Below are 26,380 nucleotides of genomic sequence, written 5' to 3'. Positions count from 1 at the left end.
CCATAAGTTTGGCCAAGTTTACCTGCTTTTCCCAAATAATTTTAAGCCGTTATATGTTGAAAAAGAAAGAAGGGCATAAAGGTTGAGGCATGCGGGTAGAATTTGCTACAAAGAATCTTCGGATGTCAAAAGAGTTGAACACATACATGGATATACTTTTCCCCATCACCCCACATAAGGGCAAATGACACTGCAGCACTGCCCCATGAGTTCGTAATCAACAATGCCTACAAGTTGTTACCTAAAGGTTATTCAGGTTAATCTTGTTTCAAATGTCAAAAGAATTTTAATTCTCGTACTGTACCTATTTATGCTGGTGTATGACAACAGCATGAAAATTCAGAATCTGCAACAATGATGAATCACCATGTTGTGGAAATCAATCAACATAGACCTTTTAATCCTAATATTTCCTGCTCATGGTAGTATTCTAATACAGTTGTCATACTCAAGGTCCATCCCGTATACAGTTTCTGAGTCCAATAGCAGATCATCAGAACTCTGATATGTGAGGGGAGATTCACTCATTGGTGGTCCAAGAGAAGCGCAGCACCCTGGGCAGACAAACAATGGCGGCACAGCCTCGGAATCCTCTATACCACAGCAGCGAGTGTGCTGCCACACCTCACAAATGTCACATGATACCATCCTCTCCCCATCATCATCCTGAGCCCCGCATTCACATCTCACTATCCAATTATCGGCACCACCTTCATGCCTAAGATTACTGTCTAAATCTATTCCACTCCCACTGACCAGAATTTTTGCACCTGACTCAAGTGCTCCAAACAGCACATCTTTATCGTCCATTTCGCCCAGGTCCACAATATCTGTCACCACAAGTTTATCCATAATACAATAAGTATCCCTCAGTGCCTTCTCAACTGCTTGTTTTAGGTCTAAGACCGTGGCATGGAGTGGAACCGTGACAAGTTCACCAGCTGGTGATTTCTTTGTTAATATATTCTCTGCACCAAACAAATTGGGCATGACTTGGCAAAAGAATCTCAACAACTGGTCATCTTCATCCCTAAATGGCCGTTCCTTCACAAAATGTTTGCTATCTAGAACTGCCTGAGTTGCTAGTTCCAGAAATTCTGATTCTGGATAATCCAACAGTACATTATTATACAAATACACCACATCATCATAAACATCAGTTCCCGGCACTAGAGCAGGCAACGCATCCGGTAGAGGTTTATGATGTATTTCCAATTCTGCTTCTGGTGCCTTAAACCCATTGTCTATATCGTCAATCGTGTATTCTAATATCCGAGATGTGTTAATTGCACGGCGGACAATGTGACATCCAACAATTACATTGTTCATTGATTTCAAAACATAATCCAGCAAACCTGTGTCACCAATATGCATCCGAGCTGCATCTCTAAGATCTTGCCTTGTCATCCCACCATGACAGAACTCAGATTTATGTTCCTTCAAAGCATCTACAATGACCTCTGCTGCATATTCTAGCCTTTTTGCAGGCCATCTGCTATCCATATGAGCTATGACACTAGTAAATCTTTTGCACTTCGAGGATTTTTCCTTCGAGGTGGCCTTCTTGGGGAGGGATATTCTGATGAAATTTCTCTGTGAAGAAGCTGAAGGAGCAGTTATAGCTGTAACGGATTTCTTCTGCACAGCACTACGGGATTTGATAGTAAGCATAAACTTGAAAAGATCCCTTATTGTAACCAACTGGCTCTCACTTAGAACTCTATAATGCTGAATTATGCACTTGATTTGTCTGCACTGCTCTCTGTCACTGAAATCTTGATTGATTTTGTCTAGTTCTGAGGAGCTGAGAATTTCAATTGCTCTACCATAGTTTTTCTCTGAAACGCCATAGCTTCCCCGGCAAAACTTGTAACCCCATCTACCAAACCATGTATGTCCATAGGCAACCCCATGGAGCAAACGTAGATCCATACCATGCTTCTTTGACACATCCTCCACTGAGATTTTCCTGAAAAATGAAAGAACGGTGAAGAATTAAAATTTACTAAATGTTTACTGGCTAACTTGAATTAATGAGTTAGGGAGGTTTACCGTGCTCTGAGAATTTCACAAATACGATCCCAAAGATCCATGATTTCTCTGCCACAGAGATACTTAGAACCACCTTCGATTCCATTGATGCACAGCAGATGACCAAATCCATTACAGTGAATCAACCCATGCAAGAGATGGGAATGGATGTTTAATACACCATCCTCTAGAGGCTTATTCCAGTCTCGATCATTTGGTATTACTACGTGATACTTCCTTTTTGAAACAAAATGATTGCTCCAACCTAAAAGAACACGATATCATGAAAAAAATCAGTTTTATTAATAGGAGGATTAATAATTGGGCAGACAAAAAATTATCATATGCAGGAAGACTGCAACTGATTGAATCAGTAATATTTAGCATCCAAAATTTCTGCTGCAACAACTTCAGCTTCAAGCAAAGCTTGCACTTTGAGCAGTTCTGGCCTATTTACTGTTAAGCAGAGTCTTTTGGTTGGAGGAAAATTTAAGAGGCTTATAGATATTGCCAGAACTCTTATTTAGCATTCCACCGGAGATGGTAAGGATACTTTCTTATGGCATGACAACTGGCGTCCACATGGTCCCTTGAATTTATAACACTCTAAAGTTGCAGAAGCAATACAAAATGGAGATTGGCATTGGCCCCAAACAAGATACAATGAATTAGTTGAATTCAAAGTTAAAAATTATAACATTATTGATTACTACCTATGCCAGAGGAAAAATATTCAGAAATTTGGCTGCCATCAAATTTTTGGAAATACAAAAATGCAGACAATAGGAAGTAGGAACTTCCCAAGGAAAAACTCCAAAGCAGGTGTAGGTTGATTGGCATAAGTTGGAGTGGGTTCAATTGTATATTCTCAGACATGCCCTTGTAGCCTGCATGTCAATTTTATATAGACTAACTACATTCAATGATCAGAAAACTGAGGGATTTCATGTTACTAGCACTTGTTTGCTCTCCAATAATTCTGAGGAAACAAGAGATTATCTTTTCTTCCATTGTTCTTATGCAAAGCTAGTGTAGAATTTCCAGTAAAAAAGGCAGTTGATGGTTTGGATTCTGAAAGTTTTTCGAATGATGGAAGTTTTGCTTCTATGGAAGGAAAGAAATTACAAGACACATGGGAAAACTCCTCAAATTATTGATGCTAAATTGGCATACTCATAAGTCTAAGAAGTTATCATTAGCAGTCTGCAAAAAATGTTACCAACAAGCCCCTGTACGGGTAATGCTCCTCTGACAGCAATGAGAACAGGAATCATCTTAGCAAAGCTAGTCTTTGTTATTTTTCATAATTAATTAATTTCTTTTATATAGTTGCTCTATTCTTGGTAAACGGTTCTTGTTTACTACAAAATTCCAGCTTTCTTGGAATAAATCGAAATTGCAACTATCCTAAAGAAAGATAAACAAGAAAGAAAGTCCGGGAAAACCCCAACTACCAGAATCCCATGACAGACACAAGGAAAGCCCCACTTGGGAAAAGAAAACTTGAAAAAGAAAAACAAATGAGAGAGGCAAACCTGTACATCTGCAGTGATCACAAAAAGGGTTTGAAGAGAGCTTAACGTCCTCTTTAATGGTGTAAAGAGGGACAACACTGCTCTTATTCTCGTGAACCAGAAGGGTACACCAAATGGGCATTCCATTGACGCAGTAATCTTCAGGCTCAGCACATTGTTTAAGGAAAAAGCGAATGTTATCTCGGAATGGACCGGTGGGGTTTATGGGGCAACCAGGTTCAGCAAATGAGCGTAATCCGAATAGCTTTGGCCTCCTCTTTCTTTTCCTGCAGGTTTCTATGATTGGGATCGACATTGTTGAAGCAAAGGCTTTGGGGTTTTCTGTCTCTTCTTCTTCTTTTGACTAAGATTTTGATTATAAGAAGCAGGGAGAAAACAGAGAGTTTTCCAGTTCTTGGGGGGTTTTTGCTAGTAACTGACCGAAGTTTACAGTTAGTTCGTTAAGACGGGGCTTTTCCGCGCTCAAATTTTGAGTTGAGTTCGATTTTAGCTTGAGAAAGGAGGATTGGGATGGGGAAGCAAATTTACTTGGATATTTTAGGCCCAATTGGCCTGTGAGTTGGACTACACTTCAAGCTCACTCCAAGTACCCAAACCCCACCTTCTGTTTTGTTTATTTTTTCCAATGAAAAGAAGTGTCATTTATTTTATTAAAATATAAAAAATTTTAAATAATAATAATATTAATTAAAGAGTGTGAAAAATAAAGGTTGTCTTATTTGTACATATCATTATTTTTGTCTCTCTTTCTTTTTCGGATTTTCAACAATTTAACCAAGTTTAATCTCCATTTTGTCTACAAATTATCGTGAATAAGTCCATAAAAATAACGTTTCAATTGTTTATTATTTCTTATCTCTTCATCCCAAAAGAAAATTACCAAAAAAAAAAAAAGAAAAGATTGTTACGCAAAAGAAAAAATTTGAAAATTAACAGATTAATTTTCATAAAGAAAAAGAACCGAAAGTATTATTTTTTACTGTGAAAAGAAAATAGAATTATTTAAATAAATAAATAAAAGAACCAAAAGATATAAAAAATTGTATTCACCAATTTTGCCTTAGAGTTGAGCAGCGTGTGCAAAGCTCTGTTCTTGTGTTTTTTTTTCTTCTCTGAGACAAGTCCGAATCTTTAAAATGGGAAGACCTTTTTACGCCAAAACTCCATTTCAAAACTGGTCGGTTCCAGCCCTCTTAGCTCAAATTTTCGCCGCAGCCAAACAGAAAATTAGCACAGCCAGAGTTTCCACTCTTCGGGTTAATATATTGAATATGCCTTAATCTTCCATTTTGCGCCTTCGTGATTTCTTAAATTTAATGTTGGATGCGTTTTTTTTTTCTGTTGTTGTTTGTTGATTGATTCCAATCTTTACTTTGTGTAAACTTCTTGTTCACTACTATTTTGGAACTTTGTTGAATGTAGAGAAGGATTTCTTTGAGCAATTATTCACTATTATGTTTTCACCGCATTTGATCATAATACTTTTACGAAAGAAGTAAGTTTCAAGTTTGTTATTATATATTCCCTTGATTTCAAATTGGACCATCACCAGGAGACAAAAATATGAATTGATTATACGTTGTAATGTGTGAATATAGGAATTCTACTTGATTATGTTGGAGAAATCTGTTTAAATTTAGTAATAATATATTTGGTTATTTCCTTTATTTTTCTCTTACTAACTGTAGATTTTGTTAAATGTCAAAACAAGTTATTCGTGTATATTCTGGAATATTTCTTGTTTCTGTCAATTTAAACCTTCAGCACATTGGGTTTAATATTGTGCAACTGGCAGTCATAACATCCTGCTGCTAACTGACCCTTCTGTACTGTACAGTGAGGAAATGCACAGGCCGATACGTAAAACTAATATTCTACATTATGATAGTAATTCCAATGGTTCTGGTATACGGAACTTTCATTATGCAAATTGTGAAAATTTTTCTGCCCGTGCTTTATTCCTTACTAGGAGCAACTTGTCCATATGATTTTTCCAATTTTTTTTTCATCTTGCCATATGGTATAGGGCCATGGGCCAAACTCAATGACAGGATATATCGTTTTATGTTTTTATGCCATGACAAATTGATGAGCTGGTGAAACAATTTAGTGGCTGAAAAATAATGCGTGGTCATGATTTTTTGCCAGCTAACATTCTACTTTACATTACATGCGAAAGATGTTTTGCACTTGGTTCTATTGTTAGTTTTAATCGTATTAATTTTCTCTTTCAGTCTCTTTGAAGACAGATAAATTTCAGCCTGCATAAAACTCTATTCACTGTATTTGCTTAGCTATCTAATTATTTTACACCATGTTAGCACCCTCTTAGTATACAAATGAGAGCCACCTTAAGAAGCAAATTAAACTGGCGTCAGGCTATTATTATCAGTTTGTCTTAAAGCATATCATTGGTATTCATTCTTTATCTATGAAGCTATTGGTTATGCATTGTATGTGCATTTGTGGTGTGACTAAGTGCTAATGTATCTAGTATGAAGCTCAAACATAGTATTCCTTGCATTAGAATATAATTAATATAATTATTCTTCTTTTGGTAAATATGAATATAATTATTCATATAAAGAAAGAGATACACTTAGATTATTTGAGCAATGGGTAAGAGTGAATGCACTGCTAGATTTCCCTTGGTTTTGTAAGAGCCAATGCATTGTTAGCACTTTACTTTTCTGTTATTTAACCTCGAATATGTCACCAACATTCAGTATAAAATGTCCATTGAGTAGCACATTACCTTTCAGTCTCGATGTGCAGCTCTCATTTAGTAGTAGTATTTAAATGTGCTTCATATTCTCAAGCCATTATCAAGCGTCAAGGTTTCTTCAATTCTGATATTGTTCTCTGCTGATGTATGTTCACTTAGCGTTCATATTTGAATCTCTTTGTTTCTCCTGTTAGTTTTTTAGTAGTTTTATACATGTTCTATTTTGTTTGAAAAAATTTTAGTTCTGAACAGTAGTTTCTTAGTTTTAGGTCAGGCTCATCTTGATATAAACACAGAGAGAAAGTATAAGTTAGATGAGGTAATGGGTGATTTAAATTTCAAATCATTTCTTCTGGTTACATATGATACAGTCTGATGCTTTTGATATTTCTAATTTAATTTTTTTTCTATCTTCTTTATTGTTTTATTAATATTCTTTTTCTTAGACATTGATATAAACACTGAAGTGCCTACCTTAGAATTTTTATGTTCTCTTTCTTTCAGAATCACCCTATGAACCGTGACCCATTTCATATAAGGCTGCTGAATTTGGATAAACACCTTACATCTCCCACCCCAGCAATTGTGCTTATGTACCCAGGAAATGTCAATTATGATTATCTGGCGGGACAAAGGAGAAGATGAGGAGGAAGAGGAAGATGACACGGACAAAGATGCTAATGAGTATTGATCAAATCAGTTATCTACCAACATAGTTTTGCTTGGTATGCAATGACCCTTGACTACCCCACCAACATAGCTTGAATTATATGCATTTTCTTGTTAAAGTTTTATGACAAATTTCCTTCTGTGACAGCTATCTGGAAGTTCAGTGTTGATATACCATCCATTTCTTTTGCTCTGTTTTTTCTTGATCATTTAACACACATACTCAAATAAATATGTATGCATAAGTTCACATGAGTCATCGGGATTATATTTGCCAAATACTGCTGTGCATGCTTTAAATGTTGAAAGCCCACGAATCAGTCCCCTTCATGCTCTTGTTCCACCCATTAGCCCATCTCTGATAAGAAAACAGGGGATACCTGATTGACTAGTGTATCAAAATCACCCATCTGAGCCATTACTGGTCTGTACAATCCGTTGTCATTCCTATTCAATCAAAGATTTTAAACCATACCCAAGAGCGAAGGCCTGGCATTAAAATGCAAGCCCTGCTAGTGACTTAGCAATGTAATATACTCATAAGACTGAAAGAAAGCATGCAATTTTGCAGTTTTCCCCCTCTTTTAAAGTTTAATTTTCATGGTACTGGCTTTGGCATTTCATTCTTCCAGTATTGCCCCTGAGAATGAACTCTTATGTTAGGATAATTTGTTAAAGTAAAAGTTAGTTGATCTAGTAGTTTAAGAGTGGTGTGGAAAGTTTTGCTTTTACTCATTTATTTTGGAATAAATAAAGATTTTGAAAGAGAATAGCATTTTTGGGGTGGAGTGCGCATAATGTTTTTGAAAAACTACTTTCATAGTTAACTTTCCTGGCCAAGCTGTATAACCTGGCACTGTTTTTAAAAGCTTTGATAGCTGAAACCTATTTTAAAAGTTGCTAGTTGGTAATCCAGTGAATAAAGTCGAAGTTTCAGTCTGAAGATCATCTTTCCATCTTTCAAGTAGAAAGAACAAAAATATGTAGAGTAGAGTTAAGACCCAGGAATATGATACAAAGTTATGAATACTACTTGATTTTTCTAGCAGTCCTAACTCCATGTAAAAATTTTGTTTTCACCTGAAATATCTTGATTACCCTCTGGCTAATCAGCTAACAAACTGGATGGAATCTTGAACATCATGCTGTGATGGTAGCACATATGATATTGCTGAAGTCAAAATCAATTTAGTGGTTATTAAAGAAGCTATGTATAGTACTAAAGAACAGGCTGGTTATGGCAGCCCTGTGTACTTGGTAATTTGTCAGCATTCAACTTTTTGCAGATAAAATAGTTCTTTCAAATCCTTAGGTTTAATGCTACTCTTTCTTCTTTCTTTCTTTTTTCTGCCCCTACTTCTGTATGGAAATTTATTAGTGTTCTCTTTGCAGTTGTTTTTGTCTTTGATTAGTTGTGGAAGTCACAAATCGACATATCTTTTCTGAATTTCAACAGAGTAAAGGCTTGGCACAGCCATAAATTTGGCTTAGGTGAGAAGGAAAATCAACAGGGCTTCAGAGATTGTGGTGGGGGTACAAAGTATGAAATGATGCCGGAATGGGGTTAAGCTTTGCTGCCCATTGATTTATCAAACCAATTCTACAACAACATCAATAAGCATGGGATTGAAATGACTATCTTCTACCTGCATGCTACATGAGAAACTCAACAATATTAACACCGTAATCCCTGATGTTCCTGGAAGGTTGCCCCATAATTCACAACTTTGACAATTGGTTGATTCCTTCAATTTCTTCTTATGGATATGAACCTTGTGCTGATATTGACATCACATCCATTGGCAGAGTTTATGCTGGTTGGTGATGAAAGTAGATTCTGTCTTGATGCGACTGGGGTTGGAAATTTCAATTTATTTTAGCAGAACAAAGAAGGAATGAATGGATCATATGGAGTTTCAAGATTTCATATCAATTTGAGTCAATATGTCCTGGATACACATGTACGAGCTAGAAGTTTAGAATCATGACATTAGTGTAGTTTTAACTCTTGGTTAACATCTAGTGCAACATGCTTCTTGCAGAATTTAATTCATATACCTCTTATTCTTATCCCTCTTAAACTTTGATCAAGTTGACCTATCTGTTCTTAAAGTATTCATTTTGGTGCTTGCAATTAAGTTATGATGCCTTGTCATCACACAAATCCTTTTATTTTATTTTGAAGAACTTGGGATCCACATTGTTTGGATTATTCTTAAAAGTGGAAGCAGCAAAGATATACTAAATCTTGTCATTTCCTTTTGATTTTTTCAGGTATAGGCTTGGAAAACTACAAAGTAAATGCAGCGGTACATAGCAACTGTAAGAAGGCTTGCAATAATCATCATTACATTTGGTGAAAGAACATAGCTCAGTGTCATAGTTTCTAATGGGATATAATCAGGAGAATTGTTGAATTTGATGAGGATCGTTACTTGATCCTGTTTACATTTCTCCAAAGCCAGTGACTATTGAAATTTATATGGAGGTTCAAGGACAGATAATACTGCTATAACTTGTAGGTTGTCCTTACAATACTATCAAGAACTTTTCTTTGTAATTAGCATGCAAGAGACAATGGAGGACAAGCACCATCCTCAATGATTATAGGAGAAACCTGTGGTGCCGAAATACGGTGTGAATTTGAGTTCAAGAGCAGCAATGCTACCTGTGGTACCAAAAAGAAAGCAATGCCTGACTAAAGAAATGAAACCAATAAAGAGAATCTGGGAAAAAGTTTGATCAAATTAAATGTCACAAGATTCAACATGGGCAACTAAATTGAAGTCAGAGAGGATGATGACAAAGTTGAGGATGACAAACAGGAAAAGAAGAAAAGGATTCTGAAGAGGTTGAAAAGGAGAAAATGCAAGGATATTTAAAAAACAAAAAAAAACTGAAATGAGAAAATTCCTCAGTTATATGTAGAATCAACAAAATAATGTTCTAATGGTTACGTCAGATGGGGCAAGGGGTAAAGAATTAGTTTATAAAACGTCTTGGGGCAGCTTTTAACGGATTTTGAAGATCCAGTTTGTGTGGGTGGTTTTGCTGATCAAAATAGTGGACTGGAATAGGTTTTGATGAGAATATGCATGAACTTTGAGATGCGAGAAAATGTTCTGAATGGACTGATGCTGTGAGGTTTTTCAGGCTGTTTTAGGCATCACTTCGTGTGAAAGGGAGGATTCTTTTATTGAAAGACGCCTGGTGTTTTGTGCATGATGTTGAAGACATTGTGGTTGCTGAAATCTGATTGTGGGTATATCACCATGGACAGCTAATTCTCTCAAGGATAAGATCAACAGGGAAAGAGCAGTTGAGAGAAAACCTAAAGGATTATTGTAAAAGCTTGCAGAGATTACAGACTGTGAAGCAGAGATACTATAATGAAAACAGGTATGATACAATATGAATATTAATTATCAAATGATGTTCTAATTTTATTTATTATCTATGTTCTATTTGGTTCTGGCCAGGTCAAGCCTAATACTGAGTCCTGAATGACTTAAAAAAAATTAAATGCAACTCAAAAGCAGCATGATGATTAGCACAACTCTGTCAAAATCCCAACATGTGGAACCATGTCTAAATCCCAACATGCCATTAAGACTAAACCGATATGTAGGTAATACATTGTCACATAAAAATGTAAGTAATACACTTATAAATTTGTAGGTACATATATACATTTTTTTTTTTTGAAAAGCACATATATGCATATGTGCAACCAAATATATTTTTTCTTATATTGTTTTTAACTCAGTTTGCTCGCAAATATAGCAAACTCTTGTGAGGGAAGTGTGCTGCATGTATTTTCTATAGATCCAAGACATTTTAGGCAATATCTGGCTGCAACTGCTTTGAGAAGCACACTTCATCATCTAACTTGTTGCAGGAAGACCATTATTAAGGCTGATATCCTGATTTGCAGGCATTACATTACTCAATGGGTGTGGATGTAGCACCAAACTGCTGATGTTAAGAGTAGTCATTATGTGCCACACCAACAGAAACCTATCGAATGCAATTGGTGCAGAAAGCAAAGCTGATCAAGTTTATCATTCAATTCTCAACTGCCTGAAGGGTTTCAAGCTTGATGCAATAAGCAGGTTCTCATGATGTTTTCTATTCAGATCAACATGATGGAGCAAGTTTCTTTGACTTTTATGTTAGAAAGTATCATTACCATGTTCTTTTGTGGTCTCCCACAATCAAAAGCGAATGAGTATGGATGATGGGGGAATCTGTACTATTTTGGTTTCTCCAATTATTTCTGAATGGTAGACAATTAAGAAGGATCCTATTAACTTTCAACATTGACAGAAGTAAACTGATGTAAGCATTAGTTTCATTTAGGGTCAATTACAGGCAAGTATATGTGATGATACTAGGGAAGGCGATTGAGAAATTATACTCAATTTGATGCAGAAATTCAAAACAGTACACCCAACTATGCCAGGTCCTTTAAGAACAGAACAACCTAGAAAACAAGTAGCCATGGCAGCCCTGAAGGGTATCAAGTAAAGGGGCTGTTTGGCACGCATCCTCAACGGGACGGTCCATCCATTTCTTGGACATAGCTTCAGCAACAGAAGCAATCTGATGCTGCAACACAGAAGCACCCAAAGGTCCGACTAAATTCAACCTTGTTGCAGCTGAAATAACATCTCGCATAGTCACATACATGTAAGCTCTTTGACTGGTTCCACTGTCCATCCCCACAAGTCCACAAATAAGCCCAAACACGGGAGCATGGTGGAAAGGAACAACCCCAGAACCAACAGAAACATCTCTCATCGATTTAAGTGATGGAACGTCAGTAAAGGCAGCAGCGGCCACTCTCATGAGGGCGGATCCTTGTGAAACTGATGCCTTTCGACCAACTTCATTTGTTAAAGTTGCATCTAAGATTCTGTTAAGATTCTGCCAGTTATCTAAAGTTGGATTCAGAGTTGTGGAGTAAACAAAGGGGAGGAGTAAACTCCCAGTGTTGTCTAACAATTGAATAATGAAAGTTTTGAGATCATCAGGGCCTGAGACCAAACGTGCCTGAATGGCTGCCTCAAGACCAAAAGAATGAGCAAACCCACCTGTTGGGAGAATAGAATCCAGGAGCTGCCATTGGCTCCACTGCAGAGTAGAGCCTATAGAAACATTTCTCTTTCTTTTTTTGTCCGTTTCAACCAAATCCGGCTCCATAGCGAATCAATCTTGATTGCTTTCTCTTTCTGGACTTGTGGGAATCTTTATTCTGAAGGAAAGAGAGGATGAATTGAGGGGCACGCTTGGTCACTCATTTCGTAATTTATTTATTTTCTCTGCAATGTTCCCTTCACCCAAGTGATTAAACACGTAAAAAAAACAAAAACAAAAAAAAAGGGCCATCCATGCCTTTGATGGGGAAAAGCCGTTGCCCTTTATTCGTTGAACATGTCGACAACACAATCGTAGCAGCCTCTCTTTTTCCTGCTCCGTCCAGCAAAGCAAAGACTGTTTTTTTAATGGGCTAAAAACGTGGGTTCCAAATCAAGCCCAACCAGAACCCCACATGGGCCCACCAAGAAGAGAGGCCCACTGAAAGCTCAGACTCAGCCCACCGACAGCTCTGATAACTTCAAAGCAATCCAAAAATATATTTAAAAAGCCTTTTCATATGATAAGCGCCACTACATTGGCAGTTAAAATACTGCTTTGCTCCCGGGAAAAAGCAGTTCCCATGTATTAGTTTAATACTGTGAAAGAACTGGAAAGGCAAGAGAAGCTCGTGGCCCTTAGAAACTTGGCCACCCTCTTTCACACGCACTTTTTTTTTTTTTGCCATCTTCTCTCTTTTTCTCTTCTCTTAACAGTTAATTTCCCAAGCTTTTGCAGCTCTGTCCTCCAAGTAGCTGGGGCTCCCTACTCTCCATTGAGACAAAGATCAACAAAAATGGTGAAGGAAACTGAGTATTATGATGTTCTTGGTGTTAGTCCATCAGCTTCCGAGGAGGAGATTCGGAAAGCTTATTATCTTAAGGTTTGGAACTTTTGGATACTTTGTTTTTGGTTGGTTGGTTTATGTTTTCAATGGTTCTAAGGTTGTTATTTAGTAGATAGTTACAGTTTCAACAAGGATATTCTCATGTTCTTAATCATTATGTTATTCCATAATTTATATTCTATAGTATTTCTCACTAGAACAAGCATTAGCGTCTTTAGGATGATCAGATAGAAGAATCAAGGAATAAATTGCTTTCTAATGTATTTATTGAATCTTGATCCTTGATGATCATATGCACTCTCTTCTCTCTTTTTCTCCTTTCTTCCTTTTTCTTTTTCCTTTTTTTTTAAACATATTTTGAAGCTAGATCGTGATGGGCTAGTAGAATAAGTTGCTTGTTAATCTAAGGGCCTATGTGGGAGACGAAGAGGGGTAGTTAATGGAGGATTCAATATTGAAGGTCATTGAAATTCTGGTTGTTAGATGTCGATAGGACCTCATAGGTTTTAAGGGTGCAGCTGCTCTTTCACGTCCTTTTAATTTCTTTTTCCTCCCTAAACACAGAATTGACATTACTATTTAGTAGCCAAGAATATTAAAGCAAGATGCCATTATTGGTACAGGCAAGGCAAGTTCATCCAGACAAAAATCCAAATGATCCTCACGCTGCTGAGAGATTTCAGGTAAGGTTGCTTATCTTAGTTTCTTTTCCACAAAAGGAGTTTTACACTATACATCCACTTGACGAAAGGGTGGGTTAATGCATTGATAATCTTCATTTCTCTAGGTATTAGGTGAAGCTTATCAGGTTCTGAGTGATCCCGTCCAAAGAGACACATATGATCGAAATGGGAAATACAGCATATCTAGGTATGCAATCACATTTGCGGTTGATCATGCATGTTTTTAGGCTTTGTTACCTTCTGGTTCATTGTGTGACAGTTAGGATCATCTGAAAATTAATAATAAGTTTTCAGTTTCTGATTCTTAACGACGAAGCTATCATGCCAACTGGCTCAATATGCAACCTGGAATTTGCACAGTTGCTCACTATGGGCATTTAGAAATTCGTTACTTTTACTTAAGTCTAGGCATACAGTTTCAGCCCATGGTTATGGTTGCATGCACTTGAAGAAATTGAATGCTACCCTATCTTAAAATTTTATTTGTTCACTTATTTGAGCTTTATTAGGCAGGTGTATGCATTCTTCAAATTAATATGTTAGCAAGTAAGAGCAGTCATGACCAGCTTCTTACATCATTTTGTCTGATGGTAACTTTACTTTTAGTTGACAGTTGTGATAAGAGATTGGTTACCAAATTATATTAGAGCAGTGCTAGAAGTAAAAATTAGTTTAACTTGATATAAATTGTTTTTTTTTCTTTTCTCTTTTTTTGGCTACAGAAAGCACTGAAAAGATAATCAAAATGGAACACTCTGCAATGTTATAAACCAAAATTTCTTTTCTCAGAAGGCCTGCGTTCTATCTTGATGGCTGACTAATAGTAACAGTCAACAGATTGAGTTCTGGACAGCAAAAATAATGCTTACTCTATGACTAAGTTTACTATTTTTAGCTTTACTTTCAATGGTTGCATAATCATATTTAGAACTTCATTTTTCTTGTCTTTAACTTTATCTACTCCTTGGTTCTTAATAGCAAGAAGTTAGCCTTGTGACTATTTTAACTTGAGCATCGAAGTAACTTCTATTATTTCTGAAGGATGTTCAAGCCTCCTAATAATTTAAGCCTTTTGATTGTCAGGGAAACCATGCTTGACCCAACAGCGGTCTTTGCTCTTCTCTTTGGAAGTGAATTATTTGAGGACTACATAGGACATCTTGCTGTTGCATCAATGGCTTCTTCGGAACTAGCCAGTGAAACAGACAATTCTGAAAAACTGCATGATAAGTTGACGGCAAGTACACTCCCAAGTTAATTAATTCCTGAACTGTTGTTCGGGGGAAATGGATGGTCAGTTCCTATCATACATCGAATCAGATGAATGTGTGGCAACTGGCAACATCAATTTTAATTCTTCCTTGACATGTTTATATCTTTATATTGATAAGTTGCTTGCATAGTAGCAGTTCTAGTCTATAATAAGAGTAGTACTCAGCTCTTAAACAATGGACTTATTCTGTCCTTCGGAAAGGAAAGGGCTTACCTGATTTTCGAACCAGGAAATGGTTAGAACTCCTTTGAGATAAGTTTTGATTTATTGAAGCAACATATTTGCAAATGATGTCCTGTTTTTGATCAAGGTCTTGCCCCAACTTCTGAATCTTTAACTCAAGGAACAGAAATGTTTACACTGATATGGTCACTTGTAGATTCTGAAACATAAATTTAATGTCACAAACAGAAACATTTTTATGATAACGAGGCTAACTGTTTCCTGTAGTACATCTGAACAGAGATTTTGTGAATCCTGCCTGATGGTTGACATGATCAAAACTGATTCCACTTCTTAGTCTTTTGGAATAATCAGGTCTTGGTTAGTTTCTTATAACACATTTTGTCCTATCTATAACAGCACTTTTGTGTGCAACATTTCATGCAGGCTGTCCAGAAAGAGAGAGAAGAAAAGCTAGCAAGATCACTGAAAGATTTTCTTAACCAATATGTCCGAGGTGACAAAGATGGATTCTTACAGCGTGCAGAATCTGAAGCCAGACGGCTGTCTGACACTGGTAAAATACTGAGTTAATTATGGCAAATTTAGGTTCCTTTATATATAATATTTGGCATGTACCGTTGATGAAAGGCATATGTCGTACCAAGTAAGTGTTAAAATGCTGATTTGTGTGTCTACTATTCTTTTCCACAGCAAAATTTGATGTTTGTTGAATTTACAGCTATTGGAGTTGATATCTTACACACTATTGGCTACATATACTCAAGACAAGCTGCCCAAGAGCTTGGAAAGAAAGCAATTTATCTAGGTGTGCCTTTCTTGGCCGAGTGGGTTCGCCACAAGGGACATTTCTGGAAGTCACAGATTACTGCGGCAAAAGGCAAGTTTAAATCTATAAATTAACACCCACTCCAATTTTCCTACAACTATTCAAACTCAGTGACACTGATATGTGTAGAAATGAACTCCAGGTGCTTTTCAGCTACTGCAACTTCAAGAAGATATGCGCCAGCAATTTAAAAAGGATGGTAGTGGACCTGAAAATGATGTCGAATCACACGTACGGTTAAACAAAGAAACTTTGGTGAGCTCATTATGGAAATTGAATGTGGTGGATATTGAAGTAACCCTCGTTCATGTGTGCCAAATGGTGAGTTTCTCAAGTGATTCCTGTTTCGTAGGATAGTCATTCATATCATAGAGCAGGTGTCTTTTCTATCTCTAGTTCGTTTAGAGGCTGGGAATTTGGTTAAGGCTTTTGTTGAAGTTGCCTGTCTTATTATTATAAATTATGGGTTCTCTTATATTTCTAAAAATCGGTTTACAGGTGTTGCGGGAAAATAATGTCAAGAAGGAGGAACTCAAAGCTAGAGCTCTGGCTCTGAAAGTTCTTGGGAAGATATTCCAGGTGCAAAATTCATTAAATTGGCTAAAGAGACCAAGTCTGAATTTTTATCTAACATGACTCTAATTTGATATTCCATTATTTTATTTGTATGCTTATCGAAGCTAAATGTCTAGATATTAAACATTTACTGTACTGACTAATTTGGTTGAGCTCAAACTGAAGAAGAAGAAGAAGAAGAAAGTGGAAAGGGAGGCAAAGCCTAGATGTTTATGGGGTTTCAATTGTCATATGCCTGTTTTCTTTCCTTTTTTTGGGTTCTCTTCCTGGCAGGAGAAACGTTTCATTTGTTTATATAACAGATTAGTAGCTTGGGACGATGGTTGGAAGCCTAACATATGTGCCAAGAATGCACAACATGAAAGTAGTCAGTCATGATCTATCATTTGGAACAAGTCAAAGGAGATTTATGCATTGGAATGTTATTTCATCAGGAACAACGAGCTCAAAATGGTGGAACATCAAGGAGGAAAAATGTGGCTGAAATAGATGCTTATGATGATGATGATGATGGAAGCAGTTCCGACAGCAGCAGTGAAGAGGAGTCGCCCAGAGCGCTTTCATACCGAACTCCTTTTCTCACCCAGGCATGTTCCAAACTCTTCACAAGAAAATATTATATAAAATGAATATGAAAGCTTATTCTTTTTTTAAGTTTGACACATGCATGCTGAATTATATTTATGGATGATTATCATTGGTGTAAAATTTTAGGTAATAATCTTTCTTAATAGGAATTTTACAGATCCATTTAATTGACACTTTTGATACCCATTTTGATATTTATGGGTGATCACTTATCTGGCAGGGTATTGGGAGACTCTTCAGATGCCTCTGTAACCCAGCATTTGATGTGGATGATGATGAAATTGTATTCAAAAGCAAATGATTGGACGAATGTAAATTTGCAGACACTTTGTTGCAATACTATAACCCTTGCTGATGCCTCTCAACTTTGTTCTTCATTTCCCCCGGAAATTTATCCTCAAAAAAACAAAAAAAGAAGACGACGAAGAAGAAACTAAGAAAAAGAATACACTCTGGCTCTGCCAGCACCTTTCAATAGTTTGGGATTTCTTTTTTATAGACTACAAAAGGTATGTATGTATGCTTGTGTTGTTATGCATGTCAGAGGCTTTGGACTCAAAGAGATGATGGGGAAAAAGAATTGTAGGGCCCTCGGGTTTTGTCCTCCCTTGAATATTCGATAAGGCTAGGCTAATGGTAGGAGGAATCAAGATCTAACATTCACCCAAAAATAAAAAGCATACCTTACCAAGTATGTTAGTGCTGGGAATCAAAGTCCACAAAAAGTTGCTCTCCACAACCTGTCACAAACCTAATCATGCTTACTTTGTTGCACTGCCGTCTGCCGTGCAGCTGAAGCTGAACCCACCTTGGACGATGCTATGAAACAGTGCTTCCAATTGAATTCAATTTTCTCAGCTGTCTAAATTAAAACCCACTCTTGCTGTAGGAAATCCATCCAATCATTTTCTGTGGCACAAGCCGCACTGCTCTTGCTGATTCATGGCCCACGCGTTAAGACCCAGAAAGAAAGAAAAAAAAATTGTTGGCATGGAGCTGCCAAGGTAGTCCTGACTTGATGCCTCTGCATCCGAGATTCTGATGATGCCTCTTTGACTGTGTTATGGGCAGTGGCGCCTTTTCCTGCTCTGCTTTCTGCACAGATTCCAACGTCAACCAAGCAAATCCTAGTAGATGGGGAGGTTACACTGTATTTCGTTCCTAGTTACAGCAAAAATGCGATATGCAAATTAAATGAATGGTTCTGAAATAATTAGTAGTACTGGTACTAAAACTAATATTCATAATATATATTCCCTGTATTGGATACAGAAGGGAGGCATCCCATTGCATCATATCTCTAGGTTCAAAAAGATAGATCCAGGACAGAAATGGACACTGTCAGGTTTGATGGTTTATGAATCATATTATGATTAAGGCTTAGGGAACACAAAACCAACCTAAATAGTTCACCCAGTAGCAAAATGAAAATTTGTTTATCTTCTGCAGTGTTGAACTTGGGAGGCAGCTAAGTCCATGGGTTTTAATGTCCATCCAGCATGTTATAACACCCATTAATAATACGCTGTACTTATGACAATACATGCATAGAAAACGCTTTAGGGTTTCTTTTTTCTTTTATAGAGAGTACACATGCATGAGTTGGAACAAGATTCTAACAGAATTTATTGTTGTTCTCAATTTCAATTAAAGTTCAACTTCCCTCGTTAAACCAGAAGCAATGTAAACAGAAACTTTAACCAGCAAAGTTCGGCTTCCAAAAGCCAAATGCCGCATAATTCACAATTCATAAGTGCAGATATTACAAGTCCAAAGTGTACTCAGTCCATGATGTCCGACGAGATAACAAACATATACTTCTCAACACAATCCTATACACAGAGAAATCTCGTGTCTCTAAGCCCTTACATAAGTACATTTACTTACAATATCAACATTAACATCCCCTTCAATGAGCTGTATGGGGAATACTGTTCATGTGCAATGTGCTTGGACAGCACAAACACAATGCACAGACGTTAAATTCCAGCAGCCACTCATAACAAGGGAATGCCTTCCAGAGCAGGTGTGAAGAGCAGGGAATGTATCGCATAATGCCTGAACAGCTGAAGGAGTAAGTGCAGTACACTGGCTTATATTGAGACTTCTAAGACCTTCTTCATCATATCTACCCTTCATGGATTGCCACATTGAAGGCTTGTTCTTCACTCGGCTGTGAGCCAGTGAGTACATTGCCCTGTCTGTGATGTTACGACAGTAGTAGAGACCGAGTGACCTCAAATGGAGACACTCATTTGCCAAAGCAATCACACTATCATCTGCAATAAAATTGTAAAAGGCATCAGTCTGCATCTTCAAAACGTGCCATAGTTTCCTTCCATTCTGAATTTTGAAAATAGTAAACACGCTTAGTTATTGAATCAACAAATAATGCATCTGATACTGTCATAAGCCATGAATAATTATTCACAAGTAAGGTCCTCTCTTTCAGATGTCCGTAAAACTTAGTCAAGCGATTAGTTTCTAATTTTACAAATTTTAGAAAAATAATTGTTCCATATCTACCAAGATATCAAATTTTTTAAAAACATATAAGTGAAGTGTTCTTGGAAGACAGAACATCAACCTGCTTCATACGCTAGAAGTAATGATAAAAGTTTCTTAATAGGTAGCCCACTCTGCTAACAACTTTTGCCTATTTTCCAAATTGGACCATCTTAAGAAAAAGTATAGAGAAGGCGACTTAAAGTCAATAAATTGATGGTACGCATACTTAAATTTGATTGCATAATTTTATAGATGGGTTATAGGCTACTGTTGGTACTAGATGCTGCCCATTCACTAGATTGCATCATTGCAGCTATATCCCCTCTCAAGGCATAGAAGGCTATACACAGAAGCAAACTTGGGATATCAAGAAATATATTTTCAAAAGGGAGATGAATTTGGCTAGAGTGTTAGAACTTAGAACCAAAAATAATATCTTGAATTTCAAGGTTATAGCAATAACTTACACTACCTTATGAAATACCAAATAATCACTCAATGCAAGGAATACCTGTTATGAGGACACATCCACACAAATCCAAGCATCTGAGATCAGGGCATCCATATGCAAGACTCATCACTCCTAGATCACCAACATTCTCACACCATCCCAGATTTAAAGATTGCAACATGTTGCAGTTTCGTCCAATAGCCTGCACATATAATTTACACAAATAGATTCAAGCACTTCATTTTTAATCAGCAAGTAAACAATAACTGGTCATAATACTGTTCATACCTGCAATGCACGGTCAGTTGCAGCCTTAACACATCCACAAAGATTTAATATTTTCAGTTTTCGACAAAAATTAGTCAAATATTCAACAGCTTCATCACTGAAAGACAGGCAGCCGCTAATGTTAAGTTTTGTAAGGTTAGGACAACCATGGGCCAATGCATACAATGAGCGATCACTAAGCTTGAAACTTTTGCTGAGGTCCAAGTCCTGCAGATCGTGACAAAAATTTGCAATAGTCTCAACAGCATTGTCTTCAAGCTGTGGGTTCTCTTGGCGCAGTATCAGAGTTTGCAATTTGGTGAATTTAGGAGCAAGAGATAGAACCAAATTGTTCATGTTCTTTCTGCACCTGAAGCAATATTTAATACAACCAAGTTATTAGCAAGTACGATATTGAGGAACAAAGACACAAAGAACAAGTTTACTACCAAAGATAAAGGCCAAAATCAAGGAATTAATGGATAAGATATGAAAGCAAATGGGGCATATGCCATTAGCTAAAAGACTTCAAATTGGAAAATAGTTGACCAAAAAAGATGGAAAAGAAGTTTATTAAGATGCATCCAGTAGAGGGAAAAAAGTAAAACTACTTCAATCACAACAACAAACCTGAGCGCAGTTAAGCATAATATAAAGTTTTTTCTGCGCAATAAGTTAGATTTCAGATTTGCAAGATCTCTCCATCTGAAACAAGTTTTACCTATCAATATTAAGATTACATGTTTTTAATGTACCGTAATATATAAGTATCAGACGGGGCAAAAATCAAAAGAACAAAAATACTACTATAAGCATGAATATACACAAATGGATATAACAAGGGAACTGATCAACCCAAGTGGAGACATGCTTCTGCTTCAATGTATCATTTATTTATCCTACCTACTCAGAAACAAAAATACTAGGCATAGGTATTACAACATCAGAGAAAGCTGCAAGTATCTTTCAAAATCAACCATACACGATACTCAACATTCATAAAATATATGGAATGGCCAATACGTTGCTTGTAAACTTGTACCCTTTATGAAGGTTCCACAAAATCAAAAGCATAAGCAAATTAAATAACCAAGGGTATGTGACTTCATGCTATGAAGGTTAAATTTGACCAGGATAGACCACTCTGGAGGTCCACTTTTACAGTGTTTCAAATTATGCAAGTTTGATAGTCAATCACAATTCCCACAAAGTGATGAGTGCAAGAATCACAGGCTAACTGAACATGGAACTGTACCAGATTAACCAACCAAACTTGTGACAAAGAATGGAAACCTTAAGAGTACTTAAAAATAGAGACTGAAGCAACAGTTGATTCAATTTGAATGACTCTAGCAGTGTGGATCAATTCAGTATCTTGAGCACTTAAAAGGAGAATGGTTTAGGCCCTATCAGTTGGAGAGACTAGCAATTAAAAAAATTCACACTTCCTTAAGTTTGGACTGATGTATATGAACTGTATCTAGAATTGATATTATGGATAGAGAGCACCAATGCAGTCATCAAAGATATAGCTTCACGAAGAAGGTGTGGATTAAAGCCACAGTACTAAGAAGAGTCTACCCCCTTAAAGCTATAATCGAACTGCAAATGACAAATCAATTATCTCAGAAGGTCAGACAAACGAATCCATAGGCCGGCTGAAACATATCCAAAACTAGGAAAAGGATTTACCTTAGAGCAAGAGATAAACACAGAACCAGAAATGACTTGCTTTATGTGATCTTAACTTAGCTCCCTGTTATATTCAAAACTCTTGTTCACACAAACAAGAAAAAGCATATTCATTATCCTAAGTCTTAGCAGTAAAAAGGTTTTAAGAGAAACATAATATTGTTTGCTTCTGCCAGTATTAATTAGATATATCAGAAAGAAAGGACTTTACAGACAGTAAAATTAGTCAGTCGTTCTAATCTTATAACTATTGGAGAGGTGATAACAATTAACCTGCACATCAAACAAAACATACACATGAAAAAATTATTGGCAAGAACAAAGAAAAGCACAAGTATTGATACTTTTACAAGAGTAAATGGTGGAGAGGGTATATACCATGAGAGACAGAGTTGGGTGAGGCCCAAGCAAATGGCATCCCTCCACCCACTACAAACACCAGATGCAACAATCGCAGTCCGATCATCGACTAGAGAAACAATTCTCAACAGCAGCTCCATGGGAATATCTTTCCACTCTGTGATCACCATACCCTCCATCTTAACTCCCTCACCACTATTTCCAGCAGCAACCATCATCAGCTTCTCAAAACACAAGTTCAAGTCTTCACTACCCACCTTCGCTTCAGCTATCATCTCACTCTCTCTTTTTTCCCACCACCGCCTTTACACAAATGTATATGTATTTGTTTTGGGATAGATAATATTTCCCTTGGTCCTATAATCCAAAATAAAGAAGAAAAAAGTTAGAATGGATTAAAAACCAACAAAAAAAGAAGACCTTGAATTTAGTGAACAGAGCCTAGTAAAAGGGCAAGTGTCTAAAAGCAACAAAACCCATGCGTCAAAACCTGAAGAAACTTGCAGACATGAAACAGGGGACCCCAAAAAACAAAACACAAAGTCCTGAAATTTTTGGACATTTTAAATACCCCAAATTAAAGTTTTACCTTCCTTTCGAGCAGAGAAACAAAAAGATACCCTTTTTTGGGGTTTAATTGATATCCTTTTTTTATTTAAAAAAAATGGGATATCAGCTTGCAATCCATAAAAAGAAATTGCAGAAGAAATGATCAGTAACAAGGAAACTATAACAATCCCATTTATTCGATTGTAAACTTAACATTCCTATCTAAAAATAACAACTTCATGACTTCAAAAAACACGATTTTTATTGTTAAAGATTAAAGTTTAACCCACCTCAAAATTAGCAGCTCAATTCATCCAACAAAAAAGAAAAGGATAAAACAACATTAACCAAGAGATAATTCCCAATAAAATAATTTTAATAAAAAAAAAGAAAGAAATAAATGAAGACTAAGATTATCATCATACCTCTACGGGGGTTTCCTTGCTCTTCTGCTATGGTTTGCTCCAAATTTATCTGGTGCTTGTCTCTGAAAGACCAAGAGGCAAAGACGAGTTTATTAAGACAGGGAAAAGAGAGGGAGAAACGTACGGGGAAGAGATTTGGAGACGTTTAACGTGCCACGTGTCAGAAATCGACAAGTGATGTGACATAAAAAGGAGTGGGACCTATGCATGACCCAATAGATTTCCGATGATCGAACACTGATCATCTCTATTCATAACGAAAGGAATCAAGTCAAAAAGAGGGTTTTTTTTTTTTTTTCAAGAAAACAAATTAGTAGAACTTTGATTAATGAAATTAAAAAAAGAATTTTGATAAATAAAAAAAGGTTGGGAGAGTTTGAGGTTAATGTAGAAAGTTCGTTTTTTTGTTTAAAACCAAAGCCGCACCGAACAGCAATCAACAATAACAAGTGTACTACTTTGCTTTTTTTATCCCTAATTTCAAGGTTCAATTTCACGTAATTCTATAAGAATTAAAAATAATTTTTTAAAAAAAATATAAAAAAATTAAATATTTTTTCCTTTTATTAATTTTAAAATTATTATTATATAATTTTTTAAAAAATAAAAAAAATTAAGAGGAGGTACCACCAGAGCTGGTGCTATGTCCCTCTATTGATACGGTGCTCCCTTAATTTCTTTTATAAAAAATATATAATAATAATTTTTAAAATTATTAAAAGATAAAATTATCTTTTTAATATTATTATATCATTAAATTAATAAAAACATTAATAATTGATTAACTACTAGACTTATATATTTAGTGAAAAATATTTTTTTAAGATAAAGTGTCAATTTTAAAAATTAATGAATTTATCTGAAATTTCGATTAAAATTTAGGAGATCTTTTCTTTATTTATGGAGTGTGGCATTAGCAAAATTAAATAAAGGCATATTATAGTGGGACATATTTATACAACATTTTGAAATTTTCTAATGAATATTGAAAATTTCTAAAGTTGAACTTAGATGCATGGGTGATGGTGGGGTCCCATTAATTGGTGCAAGTCCACATGTGTGGAATTTATGGGCATGTGAATGTGAAATATATTAATGATTAAATAAATTGTTGTTGTGATGTTTTTTGTTTTTAAAATGAGTTTCTATCGAAATTATTGTGTTGGAAATGATCAAATTTGAAACCAAACAAGTGTTAGTTAGAAAAAAAATTTTATTTATGTTGTAATATATCAATTTTATATATAAGTGCTTTTTTCGTTTAATATTGTTTAAGATCCTTAAGTTAAAAATATTCTTCAAAGTCATTATGTCTCTTTATTTTTTTTTCAATTTTCTAAACAAGAAATAAAAATATATGGAATTATTTTATTGGTATAATAAAATGTATTTCATTAAAAAAAAGTAACAATCCCATTGTAATCTCGCTAATATAACTTTTTTTTTTAGCATTTTAGCCCTTTGTTTTTAATTTTTTAACAATTAAGGAGTAAAAAATTTAATACTGTTGTGAAATATAACCTAAAATAATATATATGATTTTTCATTAATAGTACGTTATTTTTTACTTATTATAAAAATAGATATCATACAAAATCAATATCATATGTTCAATTCAAAATATCTTATACAAAATATCATAGAATCAAAGATAGATTTACATATGTTGAGCAAAATCATAGTTGAAATTCAACAAAAAAAATTATATATTGAGAAAATCATATTCCAAATTAGAACAAAGATATAATATATAATTATATATGTTTTCACGCTCAACCTGATTTAATAAATTAAGGGATAAAATATGATAAATATTATATGATAGCAAAATTCTTATTAAGGTTGATTTTTACGAAATGAAAACATAAAAAAAAAAAAAATCAAGCCAGTTCCTTAATTTGCTAAAACAAAAAAACAAAGACTAACTATTTAAATCCTTTTAAAACTTGAAGAAATTGAACTTCGACTTTAAGATAATGATGAAAACTAAATGATACTAAAATTTGAAAGATAAAGAATTGTGCTGATAACATATTGTGGGAGAATTGTATTGATAACGTGTTTTGAAATATAACCTAAAAAAACATCTATGAGAGAAAAGTATTAATAAACTAAGAATATCTCATTTAAGATTATATATTTACAAATGAAGTAAGCGGTCTATTTATAAGTTAATAACTTTTATCTAGATAGAATTTACAAGATAAGGATAATGTTAAGAGATTTGATTTGGATGTATTAAATTCAAATTTTAATTCAATCTAATTTACAACCAAATTTAAATATATATAATTAAATATAAGAGTTCAAATCAAATTAAACTCTTATGTCTGACCTATTGGGCTAATTGGGTCTGTTTCGACTGTTTGACCTAGTTTGAACTCTTGAATTGTGACATAATAAACATTCACACATATATTATTAATTATATTAATTTAAAAGAAATAACAAAAAAATAAAAAAACTCTCCATTACAAAGAAATAACAAAATTTATGATAAGTGAATAATAATTTAAAAGAAACACTTTTCCATTATTTGATTCTATTATAATAAAATTATAAATAACAAAAAAACTCGAGAAAAAAAAATAAAATAATTAATGAAAAAATTTATTAACATTTTATTAATAGTCGGTCATTGACAATAAATTCGAATTGCAATTATCCTTATTCTTATTGTGATTAAGTAATTTATCTAAAAATAATAAGACAAAGATTAGTTTAGCAAAATATTAATGTGGGTAATTTGTTAAAAGGCAAGAATGATTGAGTCAAAGTATATGCCTGACTATTGAGTTTGGACAATGAATTTTACTTTAGCAATATATGGTGGGGCCCTAATCTAAATCATGCTCTCTTGCTGGATATGCATTTCGGATCTTTGTTAAAACTTGACTCACTCTTTTTTATTTGTTTTTCTTTGCTTATATTTTCTTTTATATATATTTATATATCAAATAATCATGCAATCTTCCACCACAACCTGTGCCTTTTCAATCCAACATTGAACCATATCCATATCCAAACACCCCACGAGAGCTGCTTATGAATTT

General features: G+C 35.2%; 4 protein-coding genes and 1 long non-coding RNA gene across 8 annotated transcripts; 2 read left to right on the top strand and 3 right to left on the bottom strand.

The window, feature by feature from the left end:
• LOC18592474 (PHD finger protein MALE MEIOCYTE DEATH 1) lies at nucleotides 418-3,861 on the bottom strand. Its single transcript, XM_018125683.1, has 3 exons — nucleotides 3,567-3,861; nucleotides 2,053-2,296; nucleotides 418-1,969 (listed from the first exon to the last, which is right to left on the bottom strand). Exons 1-3 carry the CDS (start codon nucleotides 3,859-3,861, stop codon nucleotides 418-420), a joined length of 2,091 nt encoding a protein of 696 aa, XP_017981172.1.
• On the top strand, nucleotides 4,651-11,178 carry LOC108663132. 3 transcript variants are annotated; one of them, XR_001929131.1, is made up of 5 exons: nucleotides 4,651-4,822; nucleotides 6,796-7,016; nucleotides 8,417-8,921; nucleotides 9,235-10,359; nucleotides 10,895-11,178. It is a non-coding gene; the product is annotated as an uncharacterized LOC108663132 (long non-coding RNA). The 3 variants fall into 3 exon arrangements; XR_001929130.1 differs by having other exon boundaries at nucleotides 4,651-7,016; nucleotides 8,417-8,666; nucleotides 8,767-8,921; XR_001929129.1 differs by having other exon boundaries at nucleotides 4,651-7,016.
• On the bottom strand, nucleotides 11,204-12,354 carry LOC18592473 (urease accessory protein F). Its single transcript, XM_018126283.1, has one exon. It carries the CDS (start codon nucleotides 12,160-12,162, stop codon nucleotides 11,428-11,430), a length of 735 nt encoding a protein of 244 aa, XP_017981772.1. The 5' UTR covers nucleotides 12,163-12,354; the 3' UTR covers nucleotides 11,204-11,427.
• On the top strand, nucleotides 12,695-17,764 carry LOC18592472 (chaperone protein dnaJ 10). Its single transcript, XM_007019229.2, has 10 exons — nucleotides 12,695-12,979; nucleotides 13,567-13,626; nucleotides 13,731-13,813; nucleotides 14,710-14,863; nucleotides 15,509-15,638; nucleotides 15,804-15,962; nucleotides 16,054-16,232; nucleotides 16,410-16,490; nucleotides 16,922-17,074; nucleotides 17,296-17,764. Exons 1-10 carry the CDS (start codon nucleotides 12,893-12,895, stop codon nucleotides 17,374-17,376), a joined length of 1,167 nt encoding a protein of 388 aa, XP_007019291.2. The 5' UTR covers nucleotides 12,695-12,892; the 3' UTR covers nucleotides 17,377-17,764.
• On the bottom strand, nucleotides 18,743-23,454 carry LOC18592471 (F-box protein SKP2A). 2 transcript variants are annotated; one of them, XM_007019227.2, is made up of 5 exons: nucleotides 23,328-23,454; nucleotides 22,372-22,710; nucleotides 20,323-20,671; nucleotides 20,095-20,236; nucleotides 18,743-19,354 (listed from the first exon to the last, which is right to left on the bottom strand). In XM_007019227.2, the coding sequence occupies exons 2-5, from the start codon at nucleotides 22,626-22,628 to the stop codon at nucleotides 19,011-19,013; spliced, it is 1,092 nt and encodes a 363-aa protein (XP_007019289.2). In that variant the 5' UTR covers nucleotides 22,629-22,710; nucleotides 23,328-23,454; the 3' UTR covers nucleotides 18,743-19,010. The 2 variants fall into 2 exon arrangements, with proteins under 2 accessions (XP_007019289.2, XP_007019290.2); XM_007019228.2 differs by having other exon boundaries at nucleotides 23,193-23,441.

This window comes from Theobroma cacao, chromosome 8 (genome assembly GCF_000208745.1).
Source record: "Theobroma cacao cultivar B97-61/B2 chromosome 8, Criollo_cocoa_genome_V2, whole genome shotgun sequence".
NCBI lineage: Eukaryota > Viridiplantae > Streptophyta > Magnoliopsida > Malvales > Malvaceae > Theobroma > Theobroma cacao.
Note: the sequence above shows the minus strand (reverse complement) of the source record. Positions and strands in the feature narration are given on the sequence as shown.